General features: G+C 28.2%; 3 protein-coding genes across 3 annotated transcripts; 1 reads left to right on the forward strand and 2 right to left on the reverse strand.

Moving 5' to 3' along the window:
* Nucleotides 1-1133: 1133 nt before the first annotated feature.
* On the reverse strand, nucleotides 1134-2137 carry LOC136085657 (protein FAM200A-like). The gene is made up of 2 exons (XM_065806981.1): nucleotides 2029-2137; nucleotides 1134-1891 (listed from the first exon to the last, which is right to left on the reverse strand). Exons 1-2 carry the CDS (start codon nucleotides 2135-2137, stop codon nucleotides 1134-1136), a joined length of 867 nt encoding a protein of 288 aa, XP_065663053.1.
* A 69-nt stretch (nucleotides 2138-2206) lies between these two features.
* On the reverse strand, nucleotides 2207-2842 carry LOC136085658 (zinc finger BED domain-containing protein 5-like). The gene has a single exon (XM_065806983.1). The coding sequence runs from the start codon at nucleotides 2840-2842 to the stop codon at nucleotides 2207-2209; it is 636 nt and encodes a 211-aa protein (XP_065663055.1).
* A 3583-nt stretch (nucleotides 2843-6425) lies between these two features.
* Nucleotides 6426-12628, forward strand: LOC136085659 (uncharacterized). The gene is made up of 6 exons (XM_065806984.1): nucleotides 6426-6559; nucleotides 6816-7473; nucleotides 7629-7869; nucleotides 8035-8210; nucleotides 9204-10125; nucleotides 12572-12628. Exons 4-6 carry the CDS (start codon nucleotides 8164-8166, stop codon nucleotides 12626-12628), a joined length of 1026 nt encoding a protein of 341 aa, XP_065663056.1. The 5' UTR covers nucleotides 6426-6559; nucleotides 6816-7473; nucleotides 7629-7869; nucleotides 8035-8163.
* Nucleotides 12629-21919: the final 9291 nt, after the last annotated feature.

The following is a 21919-nucleotide window of genomic DNA, read 5'->3' on the forward strand; positions in this document are numbered from 1 at the left end:
ACATTAGTAAGATCAAATCAAACCCTATCAGTTCAAAGGAACACGTAGATTCTATTGACACTTTTATCCCCTCTTATCCCCTTATCTCCCTCTTTTCGGATAAAATTATTCCCCCCAAACCATTCAAAGTTTGATCTTAAAGAAGTTTTGATGCCGTCAAAAATGAAAACCAAAGGTAGACCAAAAGGGACTGATACAACAGTAATTGGTGCTCCTAAAAAAATTTTTTTTAGCTATCAATGTGTCATTGATAGCAAAAAAAAGCAGCAATGGATTTGTTCGATTTGTAGAAAAATTTGTGAATGATGAAGAAGAAAGCATTGCATTGTGGAGCCATTTAAAATGCTCTACCTTACAAAAGACACCTAAAACAAAATATTTGTTTTGTAATAGTTGTAGGATGTAACATACTTATTGATGGACAGTATTTTGCCAATTAACAATTTGCCTTGCGTATTGCATGAGTCTTTTTATATTTTACCAACCCGGTACTTTTAACATAAGAAAGAATTATTATTAAGTCCGCTGCCTGCCACTCAATCTCTGCCCGGTACTTATTATATAACAAAAATAATAACTAAGTTTACTGCCTGGCACGTAGTTTTTTCATATTTTATCAACCCGGCACTTATTGTATTAGAAAATAATACCTAAGCTGATTGCCTGGCGTGCAGTTTTTTCATACTTTATATACCCGTAACTTTTAACATAGCAAAAATGTGGCTTTTAGGCCACTGCCGGGCATATAGTTTCTGCGTATTTAATTTACCCGGCACTTTTAATCAGAAAAAAAGCGCATGCGTATTTCAATTGCCGGGCATCTAGGTTTTACGCTTTTACCACAAGGCTGCCGGGTATACAGATACGGCGTTTCAAAAGGTTAGCGTTCCATTAGATCAGTGGTTCCCAACCTTTTCTAACCCGTTCCCCAAATTATATATCATAAGATCTCCATGGACCCCTTTACTTTTAAAAATTATTACAAGGCAAACATTTTAATAATGTAATTTTTATTCATCAGGACAACATTTTATTCAAGGTATTTTTTAATAGAATAGACTATCTATGACCCAAAAATATTTATCTTAGTTAATATATGATACAAAAACTGGTCAATGTGAATTCTGGCACTGCTAACCAGCAATTATTATCTGAAAATCTGGTTTAGTTTTTGATAGAGCACATCTAATATCTGCATCAATTTCAAGTCTATTTCTTTTTTTGGTTTTTATAGATAACATGGCTGAAAACCCTGCTTCACACAAATATGATGTTGAAAAAGGAATAAGGGCTTTAAGTGCAATTGTTAAACACAATGGATATGAATTCCTCATTTTCAACCAGAAGTTATTTAATGGTGTTATTTTGAAGTGATCCTTAGCAGTGGTATCATTCTTTAACTCTATAAATTCTTCTTGTGCTTCCTCATTCACATTTTTCACATCACAAGAAAATGGTGATATAATTACTTCACTGCTCAAAAGGTTCACATCTGGAAAATAGTTACCAAATTCATTAATCAAATTATCTAGGTGACAAAGTATTTCTATCTTTAAAACTTCGGGAAGCATGTTATTTCCAATTACGCTATTTAAATTTTGAAACATTATCAAATTTCCATTATTGATTCTAGTCTTATACAGTTTGAGCTTTTCAATAAATGCCTTCAGTTTATCCGAGTGTGTAATGACATTAGCATTTTTGCCTTGAAGTTGCAAATTTAATTTGTTAAAATGACCCACAATGTCCACAAGATAAGCAGTTGTTGTTTCAAAATTGTCAAATTCAAAATATTCTACCAGTCCACTTTTCATTTGACGTAAAAATTCTTTCACTTCGTTTCTAAGCTTGAAAAATCTTTCCAAAAAATTTCCAGCAGAAAGCCATCGCACTGAAGTATAAAACAATAATTATTGTGTTCAGCATCTAGGTCAGAAGAAAATTTTGTAAAAAGTCGAGTGTTAAAAGCAGAAGAGTTTATATGATTCACTAATTTGACCAATTGATTAAATACAGTTTTCAAACTACCTGGCAATGTTTTGGTTGCCAAAGCCTGTCTATGAATAAAACAGTGTACACCCACTACATTTGGAGCAATCTCTTTTATCCTAGTCTGCAATCCAGACTTACAACCCATCATGGCAGGAGCTCCATCAGTAGTAATTCCTAACAAATATTTCCATTGTAATTTATTGTCAATGAAAAACTATTTCATAATTTCCAAAATATCAGCTGCTTTTGTTGTTGTTTCAAGGAAAGAAGAGAACAAAAATTCTTCTTTGAATTTATTATTGTGAATATACCTACAAAATACAATTAATTGTGCCATTGAACTTACATCTGTGGAATCATCCAACTGAATAGAAAAATATGGTGATTCTTTAATTTCATTAATAACATTTTCTTTAATATTTGATGAAATGTCAGTTATCCTTCGTTTGACTGTAGTATTTGATAAAGGTATATTATCTATCTTCTTTACAGCTTCTTCTCCAAATAATAATCTAACGATTTCTTTTGTACATGGAAGTATAACTTCTTCAGCCAATGTGTGAGCTTTTTTCTTCTGTGCTATTATATATGAAACCTTATAAGATGCTTCTACTATATTCTGTTGAGTTTGGTGAATAATCCCAGTTTTATCCAACTTACACCTCTTCAGTGATTCAAATTTTCTTTTGAAAAAATCAGAATCTTTTGTTCGAAGATCAGGATGGCACTTATTCAAGTGAATAGCAAGCTTTGAGGGTTTCATAGAGTCATTTCCTAGTACTTTATAACAAATAACACACTGTGGGTAGCAAATGGTTTCTTTTAGCATGTAGGTAAAACCATATTTCATATATTCATCTGAATATGACCTTTTTTACTTTTAGACATCTAAAGAATTTAACAAATAATATAAAATAATGTAATATATTAACTCGAGATTTGTATAATTCATTTGAGAGAAGTATATTCTCGACTATTCAAAGAAAATAATACAAATTACTTTCTTTCAAACCAATTAGTTAGGAAAAATATTTTTACCATAAGATAAGATAATTTTATATAGCATTTAAAATTTACGGATGTAAGAATAATATAAATTATTTATTGCTTCATAGTGGTCCGCAAGTCATTGACGGTTAACGTCGAATTGGCTTACACAGATTTTGTGCAACATATGTTGCCTAGCATGAATTACATTTTGAATTTAAGAATTATTTTTTTCTTTAAGACAGAGTAAAATATCAAAATTAAAATTCAATAACTCAATTTATTTTGAATTTACGTTTACCTTGTGGTCCGTTTCAAAAGTTCATATGGACCCCCAGGGGTCCATGGACCACCGGTTGGGAACCACTGCATTAGATGACTCAAAACGCGAAATGCGAAAAGCAAAAAAACACAGACCTAAAAAGTTTTTGTATGCTAATACGCATGCGTTTAAAATGGAAACTTTATTTTGGAATCATCGCGTCAAATATTTTTTAAACGAGTTTCGTTGGCATTTTTAACAGTTTACCAAAATTCGTTTTTTATAAGTTTTTGAATCATTTTTCAAATCAAAATGAGCGAAGATAGTTCTTCGCAAGAGTTGGAAGATTAATGGGTAATTTTTTCATATAGTTACATCTTTTTATTTAAAGTTTAAATCAAGAAAATTTGAATGTGGATATATGTACCAGACTGTTCACCATTACATGTGAACAGACTGGTACATATATCCACATTCAAATTTTCTTGATTTAAACTTTAAGGATTCAGTAATGCTGTTTGTTATGAAATTTTTTAGCAAACAGCATTATTGAATCCTTAATTGTTTTTCAGTGATGGAATATTATAAGAAGATAATGCAAGATTATTTTATGTTTTATACAATTAAGTAGTTATTGCTTTGGCTATTTCTAAATAGATTCACATCCAATCACTGCTGCAGTTTCAAACCAGGTTTCAGATTTAGAAATTAAGCACATTTTATCTACATATGCAGATGTTTGCGCAAAAATTAAAGAACATGAAATTTTACACACAGTGCAGTATGTTGTAGCTTTCAAAAAAGTAATGGAAAAAAATATTGAAGGTTTGAATGACTTTTAATGCCTATTTTATTACTAGAATTAGTTTTTTATTTATTTATAAGATAAATAATTGTATTTTAAATCTGTTTTGTTTTTTAAATTATTTTGAATTTTAAAATATCATTAAACAATATCCTTTTATTAGTTTAATTAATTGCTTAAACAAGTAGCATATTAACTTACTGGTTACAAAGTTAATATGTTAATAGTATAGCTAAGTAGAGCAAGTTTTCATTTTCACTGATGTATTTATATTAAAAACCTTAAAGGTAAACAATTATGATTTAAGTTTTATGTTTCAATTTGATTTTTTTAATGAAGATATAATGAAGAAAAATCACAAGGTGTTTTTTGAGCATAAAGATTATCCCTACTCAAGAATACCCTTCATTTTTTTGTCATCCAGTATTCTTGACTGCCAACATGGAAAAGACAAAGGTTGTGTAGCAAAGTCTGAGTACAGAGAGAAAAAAAATCAAGAAGCTGTAAGTGTAATTTCTTAGGCAATAAAATTGTAGTTGTTACAGTGATACTGCTCTAATTTTTTTGCAGTTAGTAATATTAATACACACATTTTTATATACTCATATTTTAAAACTATTTGGTCATTGTTATATGTATATATATACACTTTTTTTTATAATAAGAAACCAAGCAAACGTGTTATAAAAAGTGTAATAAAAAGTTCTTATTCTTATTTTAAAGGTTTTTTTAAAATCTATTAGTAAAAGATTCTTAAATTTCTGAAGTTTTTATTTGCAATCAAATTGAATTTTATTAGATTGTACGTGCAAATTAAATACTCATTCAAACTGTTGTTCTCCATTGTAGATAATACTAACTTGAGGAAATTGATTAACTATTCAAGGAACTCTTAAATAAGTTTCTTATTGTAAGTAACTCAGTACTAAAACTTCCTTAAGATTTTGAGGCTCCTAGTACTAGTTTCTTATAAACTGGTTTCTTATTAAAAAAATGTATATATATATATATATATATATATATATATATATATATATATATATATATATATATATATATATATATATATATATATATATATATATATATATATATATATAGATTATTAGAAATCACTTATCAATTTCCAAATTGATGTTGATAAGTGATTTCTAATAATTTCTTATTGCTCTGTTCTTTTAAGAACATTGAGCACTCTATTTTATAGAATACATTTGTAATTGTTGTTATAAATATATAAAGTTATATATATATATATATATATATATATATATATATATATATATATATATATATATATATATATATATATATATATATGTTATGTTATGTTCCATAAATTGATATAATATTATGTTCCATAAATTTATTTCTAACGCACAGACAACAGATCATTCTTGCTTCAAAAAGCGAGTTGCTTTGCAAGATACCAAAAAATTTGGTTGTCCGGCCAAAGTTTCCATAAAAGAAATAGTTGAATTCCCTGAATTTAAGGTAATATAGTCTTTATATATATATATATATATATATATATATATATATATATATATATATATATATATATATATATATATATATATGTATATATATATATATATATATATATATATATATATATATATATATATATATATATATATATATATATATATATGTATATATATATATATATATATATATATATATATATATATATATATATATATGTGTGTGTGTGTATATATAGCAGTATTCTCTGTTTAGCGAGCCTCTTTGCGCTTATGCAGTTTAACGCTCGTCCACACGCTTGCGAATTCTTCTGTCTGTGCTTCTTTAAGTGTTTGCCAAAAAATTGTGCTCATGTTTTTAAATTGCAACAAATCTTTTTTACATATTTTAAATAGTCATTAAAAAACTCTGAAAACATTCTTACATTTATTAAAAACTAAGTTTATCAATTACAGGGTTTAATTTAGTGGTCGGATATCAGCACATGAGGGGACAACCAACCACTGTTTATTATTTTTAAAAAAATAAACAGTGGTTGGTTGCCTTCTTTGGTAGGTCTTGGGAATGGTCAAGGAGGCCGCCAATGTCCAGCCACTAAATTCAGCCCTGCAATTAAAATTGTTAACGCAATTTCATTTAATCTTAGTGCTATAAAATTTTTGTTTCGAATGTTTTTATATTAGTTAAAATTTAAATGAAATTTAAAAAATTTTGCACGCCAAACAAATAATGACTGTCCGGCCAGCGTCTTTTCGTGCGATAGCGTTAAATTTCAAACGGAGAAGACTGATATATATATAGATATATAGATATAGATATATCTATTCAATATATAGATAGTCAATCTATTATAAAATATGAGTTTGTGTTCACTGTAGCTGGAGAGAGATTCTTCATATTTAAGAAGGGAAACGTCAAAAAAACTCCATTCAGCTTTGGCTACTCAAAATAAGTTTATAACGATTAGAAAATATATCCTATTGTTACCTGGCATTTCCGATCATAAAAACCACCTTATTAATGATGTAAGTAATACTTTTATACATATCGTTTCAATGCTTTTATACTTATCGTTTCAATGTAACAATTTCGAACTTGTTATTTTTGTTTAAAATATGTTTTAACCTAATTTTGGCTACATTTTTTATCTCGTTTATTGACATTATTATAATATATATATATATATATATATATATATATATATATATATATATATATATATATATATATATATATATATATATATATATATATTATTCATATCTATGTATATACATATAGGCGGCAGGTCTTAATCAGCCTTTATCTAAAGATATTGTTAAAAAAATTGTTGAACTTGTTAAAAACGGAGTCAATTCAGTTCCAGAAATGAAACGACATCTAAGTGACTTTGTTAACATGGAATTTAACTCAAAAATCATTCCAGAGAAATCAAACAAACGGTTTTTCCCACTGGATGAAACAATCGCTAATCATATAAAGAAAGCTAGACTAAATCTCCGTAGATCCATGATAGATCAAGAGTGTCTGCGCGACAAGATTAATGAATGGAAGCTTTACCTTCCAGATGCAAAGATAATGTTTAGGCCTAAAGGAGAATGCAATTCAGAAAGCAATGTTCTATATCTTAAAGATTCTTTTTTGTTTGTGTATCAAGATGCATGGCAACAAAGGTTATTCTCTCGATATGGGAATGAGCTTGCCTTTCTGGATGCAACATATCGTACAACTCGATATGCTCTTCCTCTTTTTTTTATTGTTGTTAAAACGAACGTTGATTATCAAATTGTTGCTAATTTTGTTTGTGAAAATGAAACAACTGATGCAATTACAGAAGTGTTGATGTGCATTAAAGAATGGAATCCCTCATTTCAACCAACTTATTTTTTTACGGATTACAGCAACGAAGAAAGAAATTCACTTGAATCTGTTTTCCCAGGTATAATTTTTTCTAATCTTTTTTTTTATATGTACCAGCAGTGATTATTATAATGACTTAAATTCTAATAAAGATCCAATGTCCAATTTTATTTCATATTTGATGGAAATAATAATGTTAAAATTTTGAAGATTAATAAATGATTCATTTGCTAGGATGTCAGGTACACATTTGTGATTTTCATTGTGAACAAGCTTGGGAACGGTGGCTTTCTAAATCTGTGAATGGATGTTGCTTGGTGAAAGATAGAGTTAGAGAAAAACTTCTGGTATAGCATATGCAAAAACCAAAGAAATTTGCCAAAAAGAGGTTCATGAGTTAGAAGAGTCATACGAGTGGAAAAGTAACCCAAAATTATCAGAATATTTGAAAAACACTTGGTTGTGTATTCAAAAGGTTAGTTTTAATTTGATTGAGAATTTTAAAATTATTTTGTCTGCATTATAGAGATTACTTTATGCATCTTACTAACTATGTAATAATCACTAAGATACATTTATTTTCTTTTAATTATTGAAAAAAAAAACAATTTAATAGCTAGTAACCAATTTTTTATTTCAGAGATGGGTGTTTGCCTACCGGCAAGATCGTCTCTTGTTGAATGTCAATACCAACAATGGCATTGAAAGACAGAACCAATCTTTCAAATACAGTTTCCTAGAAAAAAGAAAAAATTCTTCAATAACATCTATGCTAACAATTTGCATTGAAGAATTCCTCTCTCACAAATATGACAGGTTAGTTTGCTATATGATACAGGTTAGTTTGTTGTTGCTATATGACAGGTTAGTTTGCTATATGGTATATACAAATATGCCAGGTTAGCTGATGCTAATAAATAATATATTTAGTGACAAAGCAGCTAAGAAAGTTAGAATTTAAGTTACATTTTACATACAGGGCTACGAATGCTACGAATTAGATGCTACAAATAAAATGGCTACAAATTAGATGCTACGAATAAAATGAGGGGTTTATCCATAAAAATTGCCGACTGCCTTACAAAAAAAAACTTAAAATGCCAAATCTACCGTTTCGCAGACTATATTCCTGAAAATTATTTCTAAAAAATTTGTAAATATTTCTACCTTAGCTATTGTGTAATTTTTAAGCTCTACTACAACTCAAGCATATGCATAGAATTTGTTATTTTTATTTTGTAAAAATGGTTTATAGTGCGTTAATTATAAACTATTTTAATTAATTATACTATTAATTATTATGCATTAATACTATAAATTATTATGCATTATACTATAAATATTATGCATTAATTATATACTATAGTTTATAGTGCATTAATTATAAACTAAACTATATGAATTATAGTGCAGGGTTCATACAGACTGAAAAATGATTGAATAAAAGTGCAATAGCAGGCCTTATTTTACAAGGTTAAGCGCATAGAGATTTGCCTACATGTCGATTAACAGTTTAATTTTAAACAAAGTGGAATAAAGAAAAGTGTAAATTTTTGTATGTAAATAAAAGTTCTAAAAAGGTAACTGGGTAAATTTAAAAAATATGTATATTGGATAAAATAAATTTGAATATATCATATCCCTGCTAGATAATAAGTAATATCGCTAAAAACTGCAACAGTTACAAATAGCAAAATTTGAACTAAATGTCTAAAAAATGTTTATTCTTACCTACAATATATAACAGTTTATTTATTTTGGAAAAAGTATTTTTTTATATGACATGGTAATAATTAATGTTACATTTAGCTATTGTGATAAAAACAGAATGGCGCATACATCATACAAAAAATACAATAAAAACATACCTGAATATTTAATTGATCGTCCTAAGCCTTTAGTCAAACATTACATGAGAATAATAGATAAGTTACAAGGTGTTAACCTGCAAGGTATTACTTCTTTAACAGAAAGACTTTACAATGTTGCTTCATTTAATTCAGATTGTAGAGAAATATACCAATGCTACCTTGGTGATGCTGTAAATTTGCCAACTTGTTCTTGTCCTAGTTGGTTCAATTCTGCATATCCATGCAAACATTTCTTTGGGATTTTTCTTAAAGAAAATCTCTCTTGGTCTGCATTTGGTACATCGTACGCTAACTCACCCTATTTCACATTAGATTTGTTTACTGAGGAAAATGCACTTGCTGCTTCAGTTCAAGAATTTACTCATTCCAGTAACATTTTGTTGCAAAATAATCTTTTAACTCATGCAACACCACTGCATGATCTGGCAATGGAGTCTAGTGTGCAAAGAGATAGTAGTGTTCAGTCCATGAAAGATAATAATGCCCTTGGTTATACTGAGCTAAATTCTGAAGTACAAATTAATCATCACACATCTGAAAAATGTCGCGAGCTTTTAAATGAAATCAGACAGTTAACTTATTTATGCAGCTGTCAAAAAGCTGTTGATAATTTATTTGATGGGCTTTACCAACTTAAAACAAACTTAGTAAATAGTCTGCCAGCGGAACAAGGGATTTTGTTACGTCCAGAAAATATGCCTGATATTTGGCACAAGTCTCAATCAAATTTGCCAAGACTTTGTGAGCTACCATTAAGACGCAAAAGAAAAATGCCTAAACGAGTTGGCAAATATTATGACTTGCATAAAGCAGCCTCACGTTTAAGTTTTATCGATAAAAATGAATCTTGCATTTCTGAAGTAATTACAAGCCACTCCATAGGTGAAGATTGCAAAATCTTTACAGTTCTAAATGACTTGACAGTTTCAGTTATTTACAATTATTTTTTATTTTATGATATATATATATATATATATATATATATATATATATATATATATATATATATATATATATATCTGTGTGTGTGTGTGTGTGTGTGTGTGTGTGTGTGTGTGTGTGTGTGTGTGTGTGTGTGTGTGTGTAGATATAATCGAGATATAATCCATATATAAGAGTTTAACGAATTCAAAAAAAGTTTAAATTTATTTTATTTTTTTCATCTGTATTTGTTACATGATACAGTGACAAAAGTCTCTGAAATATCTCTAAAGTATCTGCGTTGTCAACAAGCCCTATCCCTGTTTCCACCCATGAAGTTTAGCATTGCTGTGGCATTGTTGGTTGGAGCAATTCCTTTGAGTCTACAGATTTGAAAAAAGCCAACCTATTAGCTATAAAAACCTAACCAAATTAATTATAAAAAGGTAACCAAAACTAATTTAAGCCAAACTTTGTTTAGTATCCAAAGAAAACGTAATATGTATTATAGTAATATAGTGCAATGTAGATTGTATTTTTGCTTCAATAGCAATGGAATGAAAAATAGATTTAAGTAGATTAGATGTGGAATCTAGTTCTAGATATTTTTAAATGCTCAGTGATAAAAGAGTAGTTTTAATCAAGAAAAGTTGGAAAAATAAAACTACGAAAACTGTAATTAAAGATCTGATGTGTCCATGATCGAATATCTCGAGTTGATCCGATTGACATTACTAAAAAAATCAAATAATTTGAGATAAAAGAATCCAAAAAAAAACTTGTACTCCTGTCTGCATCAAAATATCAGTGGAGTTGATTTCAGTAGAATCTAGAAAACACTTAATAGACCTTTTCACAGTTCCGATATAAAATTTGGAACTGTGAAATGGTAAAAAAGTCAAAACGTAAACAAACACTATTTTAACAACACTATTTTTAAATCTTTGAGTTTAAAAAGCAAAACTTAAATTTAACAAGCAATATTATTGAACCAGTACCAATACAAATTTGATGTTTATTTAAGAAGATAATTTTTTTTTAAATAAAAATATACTATTATTTTACTTAATCGAAACAAAAAGATCAACGACTTAAGCTTAATTTTGAATGTGGGCTGAGATGTCTTTAAAAAATATATTTTCGCGAGAAAGAAAAGCAACAATGACTTTGTTGGTATTTTGTATAAATTTTGCAAAATAATTTTTTTAATTTAATTTCAGAATATGTTGAAGAATTTTCTTTTTAGTCTAAAAAAGGTAATTTTAAAGGAATGACCAAGCTTGATAAATATCTCTTATTTGATAAACAAAATGTGACAAACATATATGGCATAGTAAACAGAACTAAAAAAATATATATATATATTATATTTAACCACTGACTTATTTATGTACATTACATACTCCATTACATAGCTTCATAGGCTTACATAGGCTTACATAGGCTTTTTATTACCTGAGCACACGGATTTTATTACCTGAGCAGATGGATTTCAGATAGTGGAAGATGCATGTTTAAGATGGTTCCTATATGTTCAAAACTCAAAATTTTTTCAAAAAATGATTTTTTGGCAAATTAGATATTCCAATGTAAAATTGAACGCTTTTTCTTGTGGTATAATTTTTTTAATTTATTGCTCCTTTTTACAATATTTACAATTGTATACAGGTAGGTATAATTTTAGTTTCGAAAATTCAGTTGTTTTGTAGCATAACCTTTAGTAAAACAAGATCTTATAATAAAAAAAACTCACGCACTAAATACAGGTAGCGCACACAAGTATACCAAGTTTGAAAAAACAAGCTTTTACTCATGAGTAATCATGTTTCTAGTAAACCCTATTTTTAGAGTTTTTTTTGAGTATTATAGGCCTCTATGATCATCAATATATTTTTGGAATTCGAAAATAGTTTTTTTTACACATTCTGTACCTACTTATGAAAAATTATTGCTTAATCAATATAGGATTATATAGGAATCACCTTAAGGAAAGCAAAATACATTTACTTTTCATGGGAAACCAAAACACCAGTTGTAATGTGTAATTTGTAAAAGCTGTTTGACATCAGAAGTTGATTTTTGGCAGTCTAATCTTTCCTAGAACCTTGCATGCATATGATTTTTTTTGATCAAATCAAATTGTGAGGAATTTATGGCCCTAGGAGATATTATTGCTCAATGTTATGGTAAATTGGCTAGAAAATAACAAATATTACTTTGTTCTATATTACTATGTATTATGTAACATTAACTATTTTCTCTATGAGCTATTATAAAGCTTCTTTGAGATTGTACTTAACTTGAGCTATAAGAATTTAAATGTTTTTGTTTTAACTTCTCCTCATAGCTGAAATGAGTTATAATTTCTTTCTAATATGGTTTTAGGTATTAAAGCAAGGCTACTTTGGTGTTTGCTTTGTTAAACGAGTAGCCGTGTTTTAAAATTGAGTAATAATTTCTGGCTTATTGTTCATATAAGATTTTAGTTTTTTTGAATATGCGCTCAACAAACTATGTGTTCTAGATTTAAATAAATATTACTACCACAATGCATCGGGCGTTAGCCGATGTACTGTGTCTTTTTTAGTTATTTAGGTGCTCTAAGAAGTCCTAATGTTCTCATAACACAGAGCATAACAACACCCTTGTTTCCAACAAGCCCAAAGCAAACAAAACTAATTTATTGAGAATTTATATTATAAGTAATAATTTATTTTAAGACTTTCTGCATCCCCAAGCAAAACGGGGAGATCTTTAAAACCATTTGATATCCAAAAGTGATACACCAGGTTTAGGTCTTGGGACCAGGTGAATGCGGCGCCATGCGTTCCACCACGATTCTAAAATAAAGAAAGTATTGTCGTTATTTTATCTAATATTAAACCTATTTATTTTCATATTTAAAAAATCCGGAAAATCTTTTCGTAAAATATCCGTAAAATATTTCGTAAAATAAAGTGTTAACACGTTGTTCAACGGGTTAACACTTTGTCAATGTGTTAACACGTATGTGTTGCATCCTAACCTTCCTACATCATTTTAATGCACAACCTATTGGTTATTACTGTTAAAAAATCAGCAGTAAAACGAGAAGATCAAAATTCATATCAGAAAGTTATTAGATTCAATTAGAGAGATTAAGTGTTTGTTAAGTAAAGACTTAAAAACCTAACTTTTGATAGTAAGAAGACTAATGGGATGATAGTTAGACGAATCATATTGTTCTCCAGAATTTTTGAAAATAGGTACAACAGACACCACTTCACAGCAGGCAAGAAAACACGTTTCTGATAATCATTTTTTGAATAGTTTTTAAAGTATAGGCGGCAGCTCCGGAGAACACTTCTGCAAGACTAAAATAGGGATGTTGTCCATACCACAAGCTGTAGAAGAGTCTAAGCAGGAAATCACTTTAGATACAGAAGCTGGGGTGATTGCAATGGATCAAACTGCCATTCAGCTATATCAGGTAGAATGTGATTAGTGGAATCAAGAGATTGTTAAAAAGTTCATAGCAAACAATCCAGCTTTGTCTTAGATGAGGTCACAGTCTGAACCATGCAAGAGAAGGCAGATTTAAAAAAAAAAACATTTACTTCCAACAAGGCTGCAAGCAACCACTATTAAAGTTAGAAGTTACTGGAAGGAAAAAGATGAATAGCAAGATAATGATTTAAAAAACTGCAAATTATATGAATCAGGAAAACATGAGGAAGGGATTTAATTTTAAAGAATTGATACTCGAGGGAAAAAACTAGACGAATAAGAATTTTTTGAGCACTTAGGAACAGCCACAGGGTAAAAATATATGAAATCATCCAAAAAAAATAATTTTCGACACCCTTACGTCTCAGAATTTGTTTATTTTTACACCACTTGCAGTCCATATCAAAAAAATAATAACTGCGAAAATTTTAGTTAAAAATACCAATGGGTTCCAGGGATATCGTCACTTGAAATAATGCTGACTCAGCATTTTAGTGATTTTCTGAAGCGACTACAAAGCAACTTTGACATACAGTATCTTCATAATGGCTTGGGGAAGTTTCCTAAAATTTGGTACTCTAATATATTTTAACTTGAGGAATCCAAAAAAAGCACCCTCAAGACTCGATTATCTCAAGAAATGCCTCATTTGTCCAATTTTGTTCACAATTATTGACTTGTAAATTAGTGAATTTTGGAGGTAAAATGAAGACTGTGGCCCAAAATCCCGAGTAAAAAGTTTAATTGTATATCATAATTTCATCTTAGGTCTACTGAAAAAAATTAGATTCATCAATTGTCTCTCTAATACATGATCAAAATTTGCATTTAAAAATGGTGTCTTTTTAGAAAAATTTAAATTTTGTAACAAAAGCAATTAAAATATTTTGTAAAACATTTATTTGAATAAAACATCAAATAGTGTTATTTATTGACTAGTTTAGGATATTTATAGTCATGGGCCAAGGAAGACGCCCTCTCCTCCCACGGGAGGCCCCCACGCCGCCCCCCATCTCCCTAGATTTTTTTTTATTTTTTACATAAAATGAATAAATAATAGTTGATTGTTAAAATACATTTTAAAAACATATTTTTTCAGTTTAAGTTTGAGAAACAGTTTATTTGCGTTACTTCAAATAGATAAATACTTACCTGTTATTTCAAACATCTTTTTACGATTTTAAGTCATAAATTTTAAAACCAAAGATATTAAAACGTTTTTAAAACTTTTTGACAATCAATATCTTTATGTAGTTTTAGACTAATATAGTCATTGACATAATAAGATGGGAGTGATTTGTGATTTATTTAAACCCCCACCCCTCCTTCTCAGCCTACAATTCAAGAATTTGAAAAAAAAAAAGACATTTTAAATGCAAAATAGGTAAATAAAATAAAAGCAAAATTATTTTAAGCATAATTAATTTTTTTTTGTGGCCGGCAGTTTATGTTCTTCAAATCTGAATCAGATATATTGTATGTATGACCTGATATTGTTCGCGGTGTAGAAATTAGGCATATAACTTCAGAATTGAGCACCCAGCACTCATCAGTTCTCATTGACCAAAAGAAGTTTTTACCTGGTCCATGTGGATGCATGAATCTGACTTTTATATCAAGCTCACTTACATCTTCAGCAATCCCTACCCACCAAAATCCATCATAAAAACATGCAATATAATCCATTTTTTTAATATTTAATGAAATATCTACATATTGTTTGCTTTTTGGAATGATATCAAATATTTCAGTGCATGCATCAGTACTTTTTTTTTTATAACTTATAGTGTTTGGAGCAATTGGAATAAAATGATGATACATCCTTGTGCCAGGAACTGTTCTTCCATCTAAATATCTTTTTTCTAATTGTGCTCGTGTTTGATCAATTTCTTCTTTTGAAAATAACTTAAAATAAATTCCATTTATCTTGGCTTTACAAAAGTAGTACATTAAATTAACATCTAAAATCTGCCCAGTAGTTATTTGTTTTAGACTTTCTTAACATACTACTCTTTTAACAGTCCCACCAATACCATCACAGGGGGATTTTACCATGACTGGTAGCAAAAAATACCCATTCAGCATTTAAATCAAAGTCTTTACTGTGATGACAAAGATTGATAAAATTTTTAAAATTTTTAAATTGTGCTGCACAACCATCGGAAAAGTATTTCACACTTGATACATCAGGTAGATTTTCTTTGATATATCTAGTTATATCTTCCTGAGTCTTGTAAATAAATCCTGTGTCATGATCAATATCTTCTGAAAGGTAACAAAAAGATTTATGTTTGAGAAGTTTGTTCTCTATAAAATAAAGTACAATTGTATAAAGTGAGCATTGACTTTTGCTCCAGTGATAACTTTGAACCTCATCCTGAACAACATATTGATAGTTTTCAGCAAAATCTCCTAAAATTAAGCATTCGTTTTGGTTAAGATTTTCTTTACAGTTTTTTAAGTATCTACTTTGTGTTTTTGCAATATATGAATGAGTGGTAAGGTTGTCAATGCTGTCACATAATAAATCATTAAATTCATCTAGTGGCAATGACTGTGAAAGTAGTGTTGTACGATCGGTACTCTGCCATTGCTTAAATACTACATCTTCTTCATGCTCATGGTCCATAAACTCCTGCACTAAAAAACTTTTTAACACTTCAATACCAGGGCATTGGTTACATCGATGCAACATACATTCTGCATTTTCAAGAGAGCAAACAATCAATGCCATGAAATCTTTATAACTTTTATTCCACCTAATGGCATCAATGAGAAATTTTGTATTTTGGTGATGTATGCAAACACATACATTGTGGGTACCTGATGCATTAGTTGTAATACACCATTTAGGTTTAAGAGTACAAAATTTTGATAAACTGACTTTGACGTTAGGGTAGTCTTTTTTAAATGCAACATGTAATTCATTAAGATTGAGTAGCAATAATCTTTTTTGAACATGTTGGTTTTTCTTAATACTTACATAATCTTTTTTTCCTGGCATCATTCTTGAAAATTCATCACTTTGATAAAAGTTAATCACTAAATTAACTGTTGAAAGTGGGTTTCCAGTTTTTTTTCCGGGTAATGATAGAATTCCATTCTCATTTTTAACTTTTCTTGCTGTTCAAACAAGATACTCAGACACTTCAAAGTAGCTTGATATCTTTTTACGTGTCCATGATTTTGCTGCGAGTGTTAACATTTGCACCTTATGGCAATAAGAGTCAGTCTCTGAAATTTTATTTTTTACTTCATACATTAAAATGTCTAGATCATGGTCATTGTTGATGTTCTTGTTTAAAATGGGGCTTTTTAATTCTGTTGTTAAAAAAGTTTCTTTAATATTATATGCTAATGAGACCATTTTTGCAACTCTGTCAATAGTGTTCTCAAACTTTTGTTTTGCTACAGGCAATTTGCTGTGTTTTGAAAGACTTTTTAGTTTGACTGGTGAAATTCCAAGCAATTCTATAGTGGTATCTAACTTAATTTTTTTCTCACTTTTGGATTCCCATTCCTCCTATGAATTTAAATTTTCATCAGTTTCTATTGCTATTTTGTAACCTTTACTGCAGAATTTCCAACCTGGGGTTACATAAACATTATTTTTTTGCAAATAGTTTGCCATGTCTATGGAAATCTTTATATTACCTAAAAAACAAATTTAGTTTTACGTGGTTAAAATAACTGAAATTATAAACATTTTATAAATAATAAATTGTTTTCTTTTAATTTCCATATCAATTCTGTTGTAAATAAGGTAAGATTACCTTTTATAGCAATTTTTTTACTTTCCTTGTGTGTTCCAAAAGGATTGCAACACTTTGTAATTTTTCTCTCAAAATATTTTCCATAGAATTGCTCATGATAACAACATAATTCTTATTGAACTATATTTTTCCTTTAAATTTGCTCGCCATATTATTTCTTCTTGTTTTTCACAAGGAAGATCTTTAAATTGAACAAAACCTTGTTTTCTTGAAAATCCAGTTTTTTGGCAATGAATGTTAAGACTTTTTCCAATGTCACATTTCTCCATATTAATTATTTTTATTATTTATTACCTAACAAAATAATATAAAAACTATAAAATTAAAAGTAATTCTTTAAGAAAATACAAACAAGTAAATACCTTTAAAAAGAACAAAACAAAACTTATGTTTGTTTTTTATATAAAAGGAGGTTTTAAGTCACCAATTTGAAATAATGAAATTTTTTTTTTTCAAAATTAAAATTAAATTGTATGTTTTTGCATTATTTATTCATTTTATGCAAAAAAAAAAAAAAAAAAAAAAAATCTAGGGAGATTGGGGGAAGGGCGTAGGGGCCTCCCGTGGGAGGGGAGGGTATCTCCCTTGGCCCATGACTTTAAATGTCCTAAACTAGTCAATAAATGACACTATTTGATGTTTTATTCAAATAAATGTTTTAAAAAATATTTTAATTGCTTTTGTTACAAAATTTAAATTTTTCTAAAAAGACACCATTTTTAAATGCAAATTTTGATCACGTATTAGAGAGACAATTAATGAATCTAATTTTTTTCAGTAGACCTAAGATGAAATAATGATATACAATTAAACTTTTTACTCGGGATTTTCGGCCACAGTCTTCATTTTACCTCCAAAAATCACTAATTTACAAGTCAATAATTTTGAACAAAATTGGATAAATGAGGCATTTCTTGAGATAATCGAGTCTTAAGAGTGCTATTTTTGGATTTCTCAAGTTAAAATCTATTAGAGTACCAAACTTTAGGAAATTTCCCCAAGCCATTATGAAGATACTGTATGTCAAAGTTGCTTTGTAGTCACTTCAGAAAATCACTAAAATGCCAGCATTTTAGTGATTTTCTGAGTCAGCATTATTTCAAGTGACGATATCTCTGGAACCCATTGGTATTTTTAACTAAAGTTTTCGCAGTTATTATTTTTTTGATATGGACTGCAAGTGGTGTAAAAATAAACAAATTCTGAGACGTAAGGGTGTCATGGTCTGGATGATTTCATATATTTTTACCCCACAGTGAAAGGATGAGACTTAATTAAATGAGGAGTAACACAAGAATAAAGTTTAGTAGATTGCACAAGAGACGCTAGCTGTTTGGGGCAGTGCCCATTGTAGTATTTGTATAATACTAAAATCTGAATTATGCACGAGAGGTGGAATAACAGATTTGCCCTTATTATAAATACTGTTAAAGATTCACCAAACACCAAAGATTTTTGTTTTATATCAATCTCCATCATCTCAAGACTGCACTCTTTTCAAATCAACCAAGCCCTATCTCTTTATCCGTCAGCAAATATTATTTTTGTTTGTGACTTTAATGCTCATCACACTGAATGGCTTGGCTCTAGGGTCAGTAACTTGGCAGGCATTAAGGGCCAAAAATTTAGCCTTTCTTAATCTCTAACACAAATAGTTAACTTTCCAACTTGTTTTCTAGACAATCCGAATCATTTACCTTCTCTACTTAACTTATGTCTTGTTTTCTGATCCTAGTTAGTGTTCAGTTTCTCCACATTCACCCTTAGGTTCTTCTGATCACAGTTTGATCTCTCTAAAACTAATATCTCATTCTTCTTCATTATCAGAATCCCCTTATCATCGTACATCTTACAACTACCTTAAAGCTGACTGGGACTCTTTTCGTATTTTTCTATAGTGCTGCTGCAATTTTTAATTGTAACCATTACTTTCATATCTGTCAGCAAAACAATTCTCCAGAAAACAGACGTTTGCTTACCACTGCTAGAAACAATTGTAAAAAAGTTTTGTCTAATGCCAAAATCCGCTACTTTCAGGTCACAATCTCGTATTTCATCTCAGAAATTATGGTCTCGATACTTCTTGAGAATCTTTAACAGTGTCAACATAAGGTCAAATCTGTTATTCCACCTCTCTTGCATCATTCAGTTCATTTGTTACATTGCCTAAAGACAAAACTGAATTGTTTGCTAAGAACATCAACATCTCGTCTTATGATTTGACTAGTCACGTTTTAACAGCCAACAAACAAGTTGATCCATTGCTTTACATTCTTATCACTTCAGCTTATGCATCTAAAGTGATTTCCTGCTTAGACACTTCTACAGCTTGTGGTCCGAACAACATACCTGTTATTATTTCTTGCTCACATTCAAAAATACTGGATAAGTATACAATGAAGGGTATTCCTTAATAGAGATAATCTTTATTCTTAAAATATACTTTTTGATTTATTTCATTAAAATAATCCAAATTAAATAATAAAACTGCAACCATAATTGTGTATGCTTTAATTTTTAGTATAAATCAGTGCAAATGAAAACTTGCTCTATTTAGCTCTACTATTAACATATACATGACATTACTTTTTAACTGGTAATATGCTAACTGTTTAAATAAAAGTTATTGTTTGATGATTATAAACAATTATTTATCTTATAATCAAACTTAAAAAGCAATTCAAACCTTCAGTATTTTTTCCATAACTTTTTTTCTTATAAGCTACAATAATGCACTGAGTTCAAAATTCATGTTCTTTAATTTTTTATGCATCTGTAGATAAAATGTGCCTAATACCTAAATTTGAAGCCTGGTTTGAAACTGTAGCAGTGTTTGGGTGTGCATTTATTTAGAAATAGCCATAGCAACAATTACTTAATTGTATAAAACATAAAATAATCTTTCATTATTTTCTTTTCATTTTCCATCACTGAAAAATGATTAAAGCAATGCTGTTCGTTATAAAAACCATTATAATATAATTTAAATGTGATCAAATTAAATGTTCAATGATAATGTTAATGATCACATATAACATATGTTCACGTGAGCAGACTGCAATCTATGTGATTATTTATGTGTATGTCTTATTAAGTAAATCTATGTGATCATTATATTTGAATAGACTGCATATAAAACTTAGATCTAAATTTTACATCTATTTACATCTAAATTTTATAGTTACAAAAAAACATCTAAATTATATAGTTATAAACAAACATCTCTTTATTTTATTCTTAAATCAAGAAAATTTACATGTGGATATATGTAACATATATATATATATATATATATATATATATATATATATATATATATATATATATATATATATATATATATATATATATATATATATATATATGTATATATATATATATATATATATATATATATATATATATATATATATATATATATATATATATATATATATATATATATATATATATATATATATATATCCACATCTAAAAATTAGAAAATTTAGAAAATTTAGAGTAAAATTTAGACTAAAATTTCTTGATTTAAAATTAAAATAAAGAGATGTTTGTTTATAATTAAAAGAAAATTATAATTAAAAATACCCAATAAATCTTCGAAATTTCGAAAAGAACTGTCTTCACTCATTTTGATTTGAAGAATAATTCAAAAACTTGTATGAACTGTTAAAATGCCAGCAAAACTAATTTTAAAATAAAAAAACATGGCACGGTAATTCAAAATAAACGCATGCGTATTAGCATACAAAAACTTTTTAGGTCTGTGTTTTTTTGCTTTTCGCGTTTTGAGTCATCTAATGGAACGCTAACCGCTTCAAAAAACTATTGTGATTGAGAAAAAGACTATTTCTTTAACATTCTTATATTATGAAAGCTGTCTACAAGAAGCTTCTTCTTTTCCATTTGTTGACTAGAAAGTAGAACTCATAGAGTAAGTATGTTTTCAGATAAATTAAGTTAAATTAAAAGATTTAGAGAATATTCTGAATTTAAAATAAAATCTAAATAAATATATCTAAATATATTTAAAATATAATATATCTAAATCTATATAAAATAATATTGTAAATATAAATAACCATAACTCAAAACTTAAGTTATCAATTTTTTTAAAGAATTTTTTAATATAAATATATTTAGATATTTTTTTAGATATATTTAAAATATATTTAAAATATATTTAGATATATTTTATATAGATTTATATATATTTTATTTTAAATACATTTAGATATATTTATTTAGATTTTATTTTAAATTCAGAATATTCTGGAAATCTTTTAATTTAACATAATAAAATTTATAAAAATAAGAAATATGTGATGAAGCTTATAAATTATAAGCTTCATCACATATTTCTTATTTTTATTTTAATCAAATTATTTAAAAATCCTAAACTAACAATGTTTGAATGTTCTAAATATAATTAACTCAAAGTTAGAAAAACAATTCAGGAATTGGATATATAGTT

Source organism: Hydra vulgaris, chromosome 09, assembly GCF_038396675.1.
Source record: "Hydra vulgaris chromosome 09, alternate assembly HydraT2T_AEP".
In the NCBI taxonomy this organism is placed as follows: domain Eukaryota; kingdom Metazoa; phylum Cnidaria; class Hydrozoa; order Anthoathecata; family Hydridae; genus Hydra; species Hydra vulgaris.

Excerpts from the sequence above, each read along its gene's own strand:
- LOC136085658 (XM_065806983.1), bottom strand. The coding sequence starts at position 2,842 with ATGAAATATGGTTTTACCTACATGCTAAAAGAAACCATTTGCTACCCA.
- LOC136085657 (XM_065806981.1), bottom strand. The coding sequence starts at position 2,137 with ATGGGTTGTAAGTCTGGATTGCAGACTAGGATAAAAGAGATTGCTCCA. Across the intron at positions 1,892-2,028 it reads GGCAACCAAAACATTGCCAG|TGCGATGGCTTTCTGCTGGA; the intron begins GTAGTTTGAAAA and ends TTTATACTTCAG.
- LOC136085659 (XM_065806984.1), top strand. The coding sequence starts at position 8,164 with ATGCTAACAATTTGCATTGAAGAATTCCTCTCTCACAAATATGACAG. Across the intron at positions 8,211-9,203 it reads CTCTCTCACAAATATGACAG|CTATTGTGATAAAAACAGAA; the intron begins GTTAGTTTGCTA and ends TGTTACATTTAG. Across the intron at positions 10,126-12,571 it reads ATGAATCTTGCATTTCTGAA|GTATTAAAGCAAGGCTACTT; the intron begins GTAATTACAAGC and ends ATATGGTTTTAG.